Source organism: Cylas formicarius, unplaced genomic scaffold (genome assembly GCF_029955315.1).
Source record: "Cylas formicarius isolate icCylForm1 unplaced genomic scaffold, icCylForm1.1 PGA_scaffold_2__14_contigs__length_35257938, whole genome shotgun sequence".
Taxonomy (NCBI): Eukaryota; Metazoa; Arthropoda; class Insecta; order Coleoptera; family Brentidae; genus Cylas; species Cylas formicarius.
Genome location: NW_026844319.1, coordinates 29846252 through 29860043, shown reverse-complemented (window position 1 = coordinate 29860043; position 13792 = coordinate 29846252). Strand labels below are relative to the sequence as shown.

Sequence of the window (13792 nt, the reverse complement as noted above, 5' to 3'; positions counted from 1 at the left end):
CTAGATACGTATGGAAATTTAAACATTGTATCCTGACATCTCCAAGCACTTTAAGAAGTAATTGTGAAGGTTAATTCACTCATGTCAACTACGAGTGAATTAAAAGTTGAGCAAAGGCCTCTTTAGAGATTCCTTGGAATTTTTTGGGGGGAAAATTGATAACTTTACCGCCCAGATGGCAAAGATGTCTTAAAAGAGAAACTTGTATCAGTTAAAGCTGAATGTAGCTCTCTGAGATCACAACTGGAGTGGATGAAGCAACAGTATAGAAATGTTAACTTGGAAATTTGTGGGGTTCCGGGGGTAAAGGGTGAAAAGGTTGGAGACTGTTAAAAAAGTTAGAGGCCCTTCAAATTGAACTTCAGGATAATGATATTATCTCCAGTCACAAGGTCACTCAATTTCCGGGTTTTGCCTCCAAAACATATTGTGGTTAAATTTCAGTCAATTTCGAAAAAAAAAAACTGAAGTAGCACGTGCAACAAAGAAGCGCGATTTACAGCCACCACCTAATACCTCAATACTCGATTACCCCCAAAAAAAAAAAAAACAAGATCTTCATTAGCGAACACCTTTCTCCTTTCTATACGCAGGCAGCAAAAACGTTTGCCAAGGAACGAAAATAAAACTACTGCTGGGCGCAAAATTTGAAACTATTCTTAACAAAAAAAGAGGGTAGCCGTGTTATCCACGTTGAAAATAAAAATGTGTGAGTTAGTTTTCTAATTTGAACTCATATCAACTTATTTGGAAATTATACTTGTTATAAATTTTTCAAAATGGCTTTAGTGTATTCTAACAGAATACCAAAGGACTACGAACAAAATTAAATGATTTTTACTTGGGAGTTACCTTATCTGACAGTACACACAGTACTGAGGATTTTCATTGAAGCACAAAAAGTGTTAAACTGGTGCCATAGTGCTAATATCATTGAGGATCTCTGTGTGTCTCTGTTGCTAGAGGGCGGTAAGCAATTATTTGTTTGCAATGTTTGCATTTCCCCAGACGCTTTCTTACCAAATCGGAAAATATTTGCACTAGAAATGTAATAAACAGCAAGTTCTTAATAATCGGGCATTTTAACTTAACGAACTTAAACTGGGATTGGGACAATTTTGTCCTATCGTTGTCGCCCTCGGGCGACACAGAACCTCAGATTACATTTGTGTGACTATTTTTACTTACTTTTACTTCATACAGCACAATAATATAAAAAATAATAATAACAAGTTATTAGATTTAGTACTTAACGTAATATTTTGGTCGCTGTAAGTGAGAGTCACGATCCCCTAATACCGAAGGACACGCACCATCCTGCTCTTGTAATAAATATTCGTCTTAGGGGTCGCTAAATATCTTAAATGTAATTCCTATTCTAAGAAAAATCTCTCGCAAGCGAAGTACAACAGTGGGAAAGTGTACTAAAATGAAATTGTACCAACTAAAACTATAAACAGGAGTGAGTTTCCTATTTAGTTCACTCACAAACACAAAGGAAAATATTTTAAGACAAGTAAAACAACTATCAAAAATATATTGCAAAAAACGAAGCAAATCTGAAAACAGATACAAAACATTTTTGGTCATTTCTTAATAATAAAAAAAAGTACAAAATCGCTGCCTGATAAAATAACTTGCTACAGCAAATGATTCTCAAAATATATTGCCCAACTTGGATCCTAAAAAGGGCCCTAGGCCGGACGATATACTTTTATAATTTCTCAAAAATTATCAAGTAATAATTTTTTTGAAACCTCTTAACATCCTCTTTACTAAATGTCTAGGTCAAGGGACATTTCCAAAAAGCTGGAAAGTGACCCAGATAGCCAGATATTTTGAAGTCTGGTGATCTACAGACGCCGGTAATTATCGTCCTATCTCTCTTATGTCACTTTGCCAAGGCTTTTGAGATTGCAGCCCTAGAGAATAAGTATGACTCGTTTACTCTGCACAAAAAAGTCAAGGAAGCAGCTGCATGACTGACAATCGACGTCATCCCATTGGAAACACTACGTAGAGAATACTTTTAAGGATGACAGAAGCAGGGTTCCACTCAATGCTGAATGCAGAACAGTACGAAGAAGTAAAGACGGCAAATAAATGTACAAATGATGGTAAAACAGCGGGTCCCGACAATTTTTACTCGGGGTTCCTGAACCTAATGGACGAGGAACAAATAAAATGGCTAACAAAAATATTTAACAATATCTACAGGAAAAATCCCTCGAAGCTGGTTAAAGTCAACCTTTATCGCTCTGCGGAAAAAACCAAACGCTAGAAAGTGCGAGGATTATAGAACAATTAGTTTAATGAGTAACTTTCTTAAAACTTTCCTAAAAATAATCCATAAGAGAATCTACAAGAAATGTGAGGAACACATAACTCGCACACAAGTTCGGCTTTCGAGACGCATTTCCAGCGCTGCAGGGACGTCAACAGCGACATATACGTCTGCTTCATCGACTATCAGAAGGCTTTTGACATAATAAAACATGACAAACTGATGTCGATCTTAGAGTTGGCAGGACAAGATGAAAAAGACCTCAGAATAATCGAAAACATATATTACAATGAAACAGCATCTGTCAGAATCTAAGACCAGCTGACGGAGGAAATAAAGATAGACAGGGATGTCTTTACTTTACTTTTAACGCCTATTCAGAATACGTTATGAATCTGCCTTTGGATGACGTTAATCAACAAACAATGTGAATGCGAAATCATAAACAACGTAAAGAAGCGGAGACTGGAGTACACACCACATTATGAGCGACGAATAGCGATACGGTCTGTTGCAGCTTATTCTGCAGGGTCTTCGGAAAAAGAGACCCAGGACCGTGGAGTATCTCGTGGCTCCACAATCTGAGAAGATTTCTCTCTTACAACCACAGCACTTTTCAAAGCATTCGAAAAGAATATGCGCCTTAAGAACAACTTAAACTCTAGACACAACAGAGACCGACACGCTCGTACAGTTTGAAGAATCTCTTCCGATGTTGTTTTCCTTTACAGAGTTGTATATAACCTTGAGAGTTCTTCTTTTTGTATAAATTACCTGAGCTTTAACGCAAATCCATATCAATAGATATAAATATGTTTGGTCTAAGCCTTAGTTTATTTAAAATAAACGTATATAAAATTCTTTAGCTCGTCGTTATAATTTATTTCTATCCAACGTTTGCTTTCATTGTAGAGATAAGAAATTTATTGCTCACTTTCCCGATTTCGTTAAATAGCGTAAGCCTATATTGTGACATTCTGTAATTGGGTAGCTGCGTCTGCTTGTTGAATCGCCTGTGACATAAATAAATAAAGGCTATAAGACATTAAAAGGTCGCCATCTTCCAGAATCACATAGACCGGGGCACGTTGGACATGAGGAAGAAGGAGAACCGGGTGTTTCTGCTGCAGATCGCGTTGAAATGTGCCGACATATCGAACCCGACGCGACCGTGGGACATATCACACAAGTGGTCCCTGAAGGTGTGCGAAGAGTTCTTCAGACAGGGCGAGTTCGAGAGGCAACTCAATCTTCCCGTCACGTCGATGTGCGATCAACAGTTGACCTCCGTCGCCAAAATCCAAGTCGGTAAGTGGAAAATTGCGGAAGACATCGACCGTCCGTTTGCGTCACTCTGCTAATCACTCCAGAAGGCGAGGAGGAAGTCCAAGTCGTACCTAAATCTTAGGCTAAACTAAAGCTACAAATGTAAACAAAAATTGAGACAGTATAAATATTAATAGAAAACAGCGAAACGTTTGTTTATTTGATCATTTATTTATTTAAAGAAGTTTACCTAACATGCATGAAGCCCAATCAACAGGTAGAGAATAGGAAGAGCCTAAAATTAATAACTATAGTTAATGGAACAATAAGCTTGCAAAAAAGTTTGAATCGGGTCGAGCATTGCACTTGGAGAACATTGAAAACATGGATGAAAATTTTAAAATATTTGTTCTTAATGTGGCCAGAAAGAATGTGTTATACTTCAGCCAGAATTATAGTACTTTTACAACCGACCCAGTCATTCACTTTGCCTACTGTTTATTACTCCAAAACCATGTACATCACAAAATTAGTACAAAGTAACAATTTGTTACGTTTTATGTCAAATCGACCTGTAACTTTTTTACTTTAGCTGTTCTTTTATATGCGTAGCTACAGTTAAAGGAATGAAACGTGTTCATGCAGTAGTTATAGTGACAGTAACAAACTTGTTATAGACTTTGTAACTGGAATTTTCATATTATTTATTTTTAACCATTTGGATAGCGTTTAATTGTGTTTGCTTGATGCATACTACACCGCAAAAAGCCGCTGAAGTTATCGTTTTAATCGAAAGTGGACTTCGCTAGCGAGCTATTGCTGAACAACTGGACACGCGCAGCATTTCGAAGAGTATGCCAACGGTATTAGTAGATTGGATCCTTTGATAGGCGCCTCGGAATAGGCAGAAGGCGAATTATTAGTCAGTCGACAGTAAGAAGGACCCCAAACCCCAAAAAGAACTGCAATTGCTCCAAAACTTACTCCAGCTCATCGACAAGCGCGCCCACGCTTTGCACGGAATCATCTGAATTGGACATTGGACCAATGGGGGTCAGTTCTGTTCTCAGATGGGACCAGAATATGTCTCTTTGGTAATCCTCCCTCCTCCCCGTGGCTCACAACCCGGGGTGGGTCTTAGCCGACTTGACGATGCGCCTCCATTGTTGTCTGTCGTTCATTAGGTCTAGTGCGTTATCGACTTCCATTATTTTTAGGTCCTTCTCGATGTTATCCCTCCAGCGAAGGCGAGGCCGACCTAGTGGTCTTTTTCCTTCGGGTGCCTCTTCCCATGCTAGCTTGGCTATTCGGTTGTCTGGAAGTCTTTTCACATGTCCGGCCCATTGTAGCCTTCTCGCTTTTATTTCGTTGATGATATTGGGGTCTTTGTATAGTTCATATAGCTCCCTGTTCTTGCGTATACGATATCTACCGGTTGTTATATCAGTGACCGGCCCATAGATTTTTCTCAGTACTCTCCGTTCAAAAACCCTGATCCGCTCTTCGTTGGCCACTGTAAGTGTCCAAGTCTCGCATCCATACATTATTACGGGTCTTATTATGGTTTTATATATGGATAGTTTAGTCGTGCGTGTGAGATTTTTTGATTTAAGAAGGTCATGTAGCGCTGATAAACATCTATTACCAGCTTGTATTCTACAATTTATCTCTTCTGACCCATCAGCGTTTTCTGAGAGTGTTGTTCCTAGATATTTGAACTTTTTCACCCGCTCAAAGTTATAGTCACCCATTGTGATGTTTTGTCCTACTCTATCTCTCCTTTGGTTGTTTCTAGTTGTGTACTCTTTGGTAATGATCTATGAAAAAAAGTGCATCGAAGACCAGGCGTACAATTCCTATGGACGCACAAACCGACTCTGTTTTGATCCGTATGGGCCGAGGTAGTCAAGGAGCAGAAGGTTTAACAGGTGCTAGGTACATCGAGGATATTTTATCAGATCACCTGGTACCATATGACGACTACATTGGAGAAGAATTCATTTTTATGCATGACAATGCTAGGCCGCACACTTCAAGGATTGTGCAAGATTAGAAGTCGGTTTTCGAGTTATGGAGTGGCCAGCACGCAGTCCCAACCTCAATCCATTTATGGGATGAGCTAAATCATAGAATTCGAGCTAGACTTCGTACTCCAACCTCCAACCAATTTTTTATCAATTTAACCTCGTATTAAAGCATATTAAATTGTCTTTCATACAGCTCTTTTTTTTATCTGACCAGTAGTTTCTAAAAAAAAAGAAATCAAAAGTTCACATTAGGCCGATTTCTATGCACGAAAGTTTACTTACTAACGTTTTTCGGGTATTAGCGGTAACATTTTGACACTGTAATGTTGTTAATCCAGTGTCTATAAATGAACAAACGATTTTCATATCAAAAACAACAACAAACTAATGCCGTTCTCAAAACCGATGGCGAACGGGCGGTCTGTTTTTCCCACGTAGCACCCAAACTAGTACACGCGGCCTGTTGTAGAGTAGCCAGAGCGTAACGCGTTTGTTTGATAAGCGCCCGAATAACAAAAAATAGCTCACGTTGTCGCAGGCTTCTTCCGGAGCATAGTGACGCCGTTGTTCTGCGAGTGGCACCGCTTCATGGACAGCACACTGTCGACCCACATGATGAAAATCCTGGACTCCAACCGCAGGCGGTGGGAGGACATGGAGAAAACGGAAAAACCGAAGGATACGCAGGCCGAACTCTCGGATGTCGAACCGGAAGCAAGTGAGGACGAGGAACCGCACACCAAACGCTCTTCCAACGGCATCCACGACATGATATCCCAGCTACCGATCAGGTGATTTTCAATCCATGTTTTGTTATACTACCATTTGCAAACCTTCTAGATTCCTCTTGTTCTGGATAGAACTTGCTGACGCTTCGCCATTCATATTCCTTACATATCAACAGTTCACTCAAATCACTCAAAGACCAAATTCCGAAAAGCAAAACGAAAAATATCAACTAGGCTGAAAAAAACGTGGAAAAGCCTTAATAACGTCATTAGCAACAAACAATCTTAACCGCGACTGGTTCGAATTCTGACCCGTACCTGCTTACATTGTGTCTGAAGGGGCGGAGCTAAAGGCGGCGCGGTTAAGATTGTTTGATTGCTTATATAGGTTCTCCGATTTCTTGTTGGGGAAGAATCGATTACACGCAAGAATTTTAGTTTGAGTTTCACTATTCTCTGAATCCTTTAAGAGGACACAATCTCTCTAAAACCAAAATTATGGGAACGCTACGTGGATGATACTTTTCTTTTTTGGCTTCGTGGTCGAGAATCTTTGTGAGATTTCCTTAACCATTTAAAACTCTGTACACCATACATACAACACATACATATATTTTACAATTCAATTAAAAACTAATAATATATCTCCCATTCTGAGATATTCTTATCAATAGAAAATCAGACCTAACATTGCGTCATTCTGTTTACAGAAAACCTACGTACACAGACTTAAAGCCTTACATCCGCTCTTCTGTCTAATAATTTTCAAATTAGAGATATTAAGCGTTCCATCACAAAATACGCGTTACTAACGCAGAACGAACCCGGAAGATTTGTAAATGGTATTACAGTAACCGTGGAAGTGTCTTTGGAAAAAAAAAATATATTAATCTGCGTCACCAGAGAACCGAGAAGACAATCATTAGCGGTACCGACTCTGGAAACTCTGGGCGTGCGCAGGCATTCCGTGCCGATACACATAGACATGCCAACGGCTCAGACGCAACCGCATCAGCAGCATCAACCCGTAAGCGATCAGAAATAAGTGCGGTTTATTGGTGGTGACGCGATGCCTCATATCAAGAATACCGTAAAACTAACACCAGTGAGAGTTTAAAGAATTTTTCTCTGGAAAATGAGATAAAAAATTAAATATCTTTCCTTTTGTAAGTCAGCGTTGGTAGACTTGAAAAATAAAATCTGACTACATTAAAAATGTTATCCACTACTACTTACAAAACTTCTGGATTGTTGACGTTTCGCCAATCATCCTGTTGACTTCTTCAGAGCTTAATTGAAACTGGCTCGCAGTTAAGCTCTGAAGAAGCCAACAGGATGTTTGGCGAAACTTTAGCAAGTTTGACTCAACAAAAACCGACGCAGGAGGAAGTTTTGCAAAAAGTATTACAGTAGAGTGTGGAAGTTTCTTTGAAAATGTTATCTACTAAAAAAAAATAGGAACAGAAATTAAGCCTTCTGCCACTTCGAACCAATTTCACGAGGAAATTTTGTAAAAACGAAAGATCACGTTAACAATTTTAATCAACTATAGAATCGTTTTCAAAATAGACTCGGTTTTTTTATTGGGGGTAATTTATTCTTTTGCTTGGAAAGAGCTCTGTGAAATTACCTACTAGTGTGTAGGTCGTGTTTTCAGGGAGGAATTGAAATAACATAAACTGCAGACCTATGAGAAACAATGACATAAAAAATTCTTGCTTTTAGTCCGAAATTAAATAAAAATTCACATAGTTTTTTAATTCTCCCTATGAATTTTTACGAAATGTATAGATAACAGTTACAATTATACTGTTATAGGTTAAATAGAATTGAAATAACAACATAAACAGAAGGGCTATGAGGGATAACAGTGATATATAAAAAATTTCTTGCTTTTAGTTCCTTTTATCCTTACGAAATTTTTGTTCATAGTAAAAACAAAAAACACACTTTATATGTTACAGTTACGTAGGGGACGGCCCCTACATATGTGATGGACATAAGCTGATAAATTTAAGTGCCACCATAAACATATGTTGAAAAGGGCTAATGAGCATTCAAATCTTACTTGCGACCAATAAAACCTGGTCAATCAAAGTTCTTTGACCACTATTCTATTAGTGTATGGTCTACCATAGTCACAGTTTATGCCCTCAGCGTTGACAGTGTTATGTTGGTTAGTTTTGGTGATATTACGTCATTTTACGTCACTACCAAGCCCCGCCATTGTACCGCGATAAAACATCGATAATTTTGCGCAGTCCCAACTGCCTCGGACTATATACAGACGCGAGAGCCTACCGGCGACTTCGTCGCTGAGGTCTGGTAGGTCGCCCGTCTCTCCCCAGACGGAATCGCGAGCTTCCAGCGGTCTCCGCGAGGAGGACGAACTCCTTCGTTACGGTTCCCAATCGTCAGTCGTGTCCAGCAGCGGCAGCCCGTATCATTCGTCAGGTATACGTCGCGTTTCTTCGTTTCCGTACGCGATTCTTGAGTTTTTCGCCCGTAGAGGAGAATCCGGAGCGGCCTTTGAGCGCGGAAAACCTCCTGCCCGAGCCATCGATAACATCGATGACGAACAACGCCGCTGTTAGTCGCTTGACGACCGTTCTGCAAAATCTGGCCGCGCAGTCGCAGGCCGCCGCCTCCGGGATGGCCCCCAAGTGCCTCACGAGGCAGCAGACGTTCCCGCCTCCGCAGCCCTACATGCGCGTCAGGTACATGTCGGCAACGGCGGAAATGTCCACCTGCCCCGAGATGGCCCACGAAGGTAAGCTCAGTTTTACTTTCTACTGGATTCCTCCTGCGTCGGTTTTTTGCTGAGTCGAACTTGCTAACGTTTAGCCAATCATCCCGTTGACTTCTTCAGAGCTTGACTGAAACTGGCTCGCATTTTACTTTGTACCTGCTTTAATATTGTTTGAGGGGGGCGGAGCTAAATGAGTGACATAATCATCGTCTCGGATGACTGCTTCCGGACTGCTTGGGGACAGGTAGAGACCTGAGTCGCGGTTAAGATTGTTAGGTTGCCTATAGATTTCTGTTGGAAGAAGAATGTGTACCTGCTAGAATACTTCAAATAACCCCCCGTATTATCGCGCCATACGTTACACATATTATTAATTGCTGTTTGGAAGTACGCTACTTTCCTAGTATTTGGAAGTTTGCTTTGATCACACCATTGGCAAAATATAACAATCTCAGCCAATTCCCAGACCTTTGCCCAATCAGTATTCTTTCAACTGTACCTAAAATTTTGGAGAAATTCATAAATGTACCAATCATATTGTCACTAACAGTCAATCTGGATTTCGTAAATGTTTTAGTACTATTAGTCTACTTTTAAACATCAATTATCACATTATTAGTTCTTTAGATAATGGTCTTGCGACTGCACTTATGTCTTTAGATTACTCTAAAGCCTTTGATCGGCTTGACCATAAACTTATGTCCGCCAAATTGAGTTACTACGGATTCGATGATGTTTCGACTCGATTTTTTGAAAACTACATAGCTAACAGATATCAGAGAGTTACCTTTAACAATATAAGTTCTGAATTACTCCCTGTTTGATCAGGTGTACCGCAAGATTCTGTCCTTGGACCTATATTATTCTTAATTTATATTTCTAATATTTATATATCCGTCGAATAATTGAATTTGCATTTGCTGATGACACTCAGCTATTTTACTCCTTCAATCCTAAATTATTTGATATTGCTTCAATTTATATCAATTTGGATTTGCATAACTTATTTCTATTATATTATATTCTTCTAAGCATAATCTTCAACTTAATGCTAAAAAATGCAGTGTAATGTTCTATTCCCCTAAACCTAACGTTTGAAAATTAGGAATTAGGAAAATCTTGGTGTTATATTTCATTGTAGACTTAGATTCGTGGAATATGTATCTCTGTTGGTGAAAAAGTGTTATTTGGTTTTGCGCCACTTATATAGGCATAGAACTGTCTTTAATTTCAGTTCACTGAAACCTTTAGCACAATCACTTGTCCTTTCGATTATGGACTATGGTTAGTCCTCTTGATAGTATTAATATAGATTGCAAAAAATTCAAAACAGTTGTTTCCGATTTATTTTCGGCTTGCGCAAATTTGATAGGATTTCCCACAAAATCGAAGAACTTAACTGGCTAAAAATTGACAGTACTTTCAAGTACTTTTTGGCGTCTATGGTTATCCAGATTACTAGCACACCCAATCCTTCCGACTTACGAGCTAAATTATACTTTCGTAATGTTCAATCAGTGGCTTTAAGGCAACTCTACAGACTCTCACTGCCACGATATCATTTATCTTTGTTCCGCAGATCATTTGCTTTTAACGCTGTTGTAATTTTTATTAGTATAGCCGATTTAATAAAAGTACACTAAATTAAATTCTTTAAAAAAAATGTTTCAGGTCGAAACTACTAACTTCTCAAATAATTTGATTTTCAATGTTATTCTTTTTATTTTAACTTGTAATAACTTTCTGTTGTTCCATATTACTATTACATTTATCTATTATAATATATTTAATTTATCAATCTATTTATAACTTCCTATTTAGTTTTCAATTTAAACATTTAAGCTTTTGCTAGACTTTGCCTCTTCTGTACCGTATATTTGTATATAACAATAAACAACAATAAAGGCAATTTATTATTATTATTATATTATAATGATTATTATAATGATGGAATTTTAGTTTTATCGAATAAACTTTTATGTCCGGTTTCGTCATTTTGCCTCTGACGGATCGAAGACGTTGAAAGATTTTTGGACAAGTGGTAAATTTGGTTTTCACGTTATACTTCTAAACTCAAAACCAGATTTACTAAGCTCCTAAGAAGCCAACAGGATAATTGGCGAAATGTTAGCAAGACCGACCCAGGAGGAATCCAGAAATTCTATAAAACGTATTACAAATTTGTGGAAGTTTCTTTGAAAAATAGGTTCGGTTTTGATATTTTTTTTATCAAAAATAAATCACCGTGTATAATTTAAAACAAACGAATCTATATTTTGAGAACACCAAGTAAAATAAACGCCAAGAAACGGGAATATTCGGTTTTCCGCCCATCATCTGGACACACCCCGCATATTTTCGACCGAACCACGGAAACCACTTTCACAACAAGATGTGACGTCACATCGTAACGAGTTCCCTTTTTTTTATTATTTAAAGGTGAGAGCTACTCGAACTCGTCCCAGGGTTCCCACAGTAACATATCACACAGCGACAAGGCGCCCCTCCAAAGCTTTCCGATACCATCCATAGCCGTGTTGAGTCCCAACAATAGTCAGTGTTCGGATTTGGTGTCCGAAATGCAAAGGTCCCTGTCCTGTAACAACAACAAGAGAGAAACGGAGAGGGGGGACGCGGACAAAATCACCAAGATGGTCAAGTTGTCGGAGGGCGCTGCGGGACGCGAGAAGGAGAATATGGATCCGAAAAGACTGCAAACCACCATCGTGAGTAAATCATCAACCCTCCGAGAGCGTGCGAAGCCCGACGTTATCCTGATTTTCAGAATTTGGGGAGACGAAGGGGATCGGCTCCCGTGTCCCTGTCGTTAGCGAAACCCGACGAGAATCAGCCCTCTGCTGGCGGGGGGCCCACTTCGGCTGAGTTGCGACGCGGATCAGTTCCCACGGAAGTGGCTCATTATCGTGAGTAATATTTCGCAATTCGTGACGCGCACTATCCTCAGGATAAAATCTCAAAATCCTCAGTCTAAGATTCCACAGGCAATATAAACAAAGTTATGAATCATAGATTAGAGATCTAAGGGGGCTATAGAACGACAACTCCCTAACAAGTCCAAGGACCGGAGTCGCTGCGCCCTCTAGTGTCCGAGAATTTAAATAATTAATAATATTTATGTTATTCGACGAAATTAAAATGAAAGACGTAACAGTTTAATCATCATTGAGAACGCAAATCTTAAAAATAATAAATATTTAGACACATCGAAAATACGCAATAAAATAAGCCATTTTTAATTATATATTAATTATACAAAGGTTTTTGCAAGGTGGACGGACGCTATGAGATGAACTTGGTTCAGTTATTTATACGAACGGACAAAAAAAAAACGCATCAAATATATGGCAGAAAACAAATATCAATTAGCTTCAAGAACGAAAACCCATAAGGCAAAGAACAAAGAAGATAGATAAGAGATATTAAAGGGGCGGATAGAATTGCACTTCCATGAACGCCTTGTAGCATCCGGATGAATCATATAGCAAATTTCAATACCTAAATAATTAATAACATTTATGTTTATTGAGAACACAAATCTTAAAAATAACAAATATACAGGGTTATTCAAAACTTGAAATGTTGAAAAAACTTTCGTTTTTTAAATAGAACACCCTGTATATTATTACATTTTTAGATTCTGGAACATTCTTATGTAACATGTACCATACCTGTCGTTACCATTTTCGGAGATAAAAAATACTTTTTAAGAATTTTGGCAACGACCCGATATAAAATAATTTCTTTCGCAACCCGTACAGCTAAACACATGAATTTTCGGTTATATAATATGAGAATTAACTTATCGCGTACAAGGCGCTCATAAGATAAGGCCCAATTGGCAAGATATAAAAATCCATGTTATGTGGGAATTTTAAGTGGAACCATCCATACTTTATATTGCCACGTAAATGAGCAAATAATTTGCCACCTAAAAATACCCAACTATGATGTATCTATTTTCACAGGTTTTCGAGTTATAAGCAAAAAACCAAATTATTGTAAATAATGCGAATTAAATTTTATCTGGGTAGCAGGCTCTGGCCGGCCATGCTGACGTCTCCTGTAAAAAAATAACAGACATGCCTAGATGCATTCGGATTTCTCATTTTATTACATTTTCCTAGTTAAAAGTTGCATATATTTGGGAAAGCAAGATGGCACATTATTACGCAAACGCAGATATTCTTAATTTGTTCTACATTTATGGCGTCAAAGAATTGTTTCAAGAATGTGCAGAAGATTTAATGAACAAATTTCAAATAATTGAAGCAAATTTTCGAAACCGACGAAGAAGAGAACTTCCAAATCCCGTAACAAACTCAGAAGAAATTGAGACCAACGTTTTAGCATGTGGCTAAAGACGTCCATTCAAGAATCGCTTCTCCCTCGTGATGCATCAGTACGCTTAGAGTTTTGTGGTCATCAGGAAATCAAAAATTTGTACGAGAAAAACGATTTCAACATACATTTATTTTCGACATGTTTTGTTTGAAGATCATGAAAATACAATAGATTTTTGTACCTACATCGAGAATTTGAACGGGGAAAAATATCTAGATATTTTATGAACAGTAGTTACAGAAATTTTACAGAATTTGCCATTAGCGTTACCTCGCAGATGTTAGTACCAACTTGATGGAGCTCCGGCTCGTTGCACAAATAGAGTAAGTCGAGAACTTACAATCATGTTTGAAAATTAAGCTTATTTATCTCAAAT

General features: G+C 38.4%; 1 protein-coding gene across 10 annotated transcripts in view; it reads left to right on the top strand.

The window, feature by feature from the left end:
* Nucleotides 1-13792, top strand: part of LOC132698791 (uncharacterized) — a 121284-nt gene that overhangs the window by 102718 nt on the left and 4774 nt on the right. For 9 of the 10 annotated variants that reach the window (XM_060665058.1, XM_060665064.1, XM_060665066.1 and 6 more), the window contains 7 exons: nucleotides 3352-3592; nucleotides 6101-6368; nucleotides 7209-7332; nucleotides 8567-8759; nucleotides 8815-9075; nucleotides 11494-11780; nucleotides 11840-11978. In XM_060665058.1, the coding sequence (XP_060521041.1) occupies nucleotides 3352-3592; nucleotides 6101-6368; nucleotides 7209-7332; nucleotides 8567-8759; nucleotides 8815-9075; nucleotides 11494-11780; nucleotides 11840-11978 (1513 nt within the window). The remainder of the gene's footprint in view (nucleotides 1-3351; nucleotides 3593-6100; nucleotides 6369-7208; nucleotides 7333-8566; nucleotides 8760-8814; nucleotides 9076-11493; nucleotides 11781-11839; nucleotides 11979-13792) is intronic. The other variant, XM_060665059.1, reaches the window with a different exon arrangement.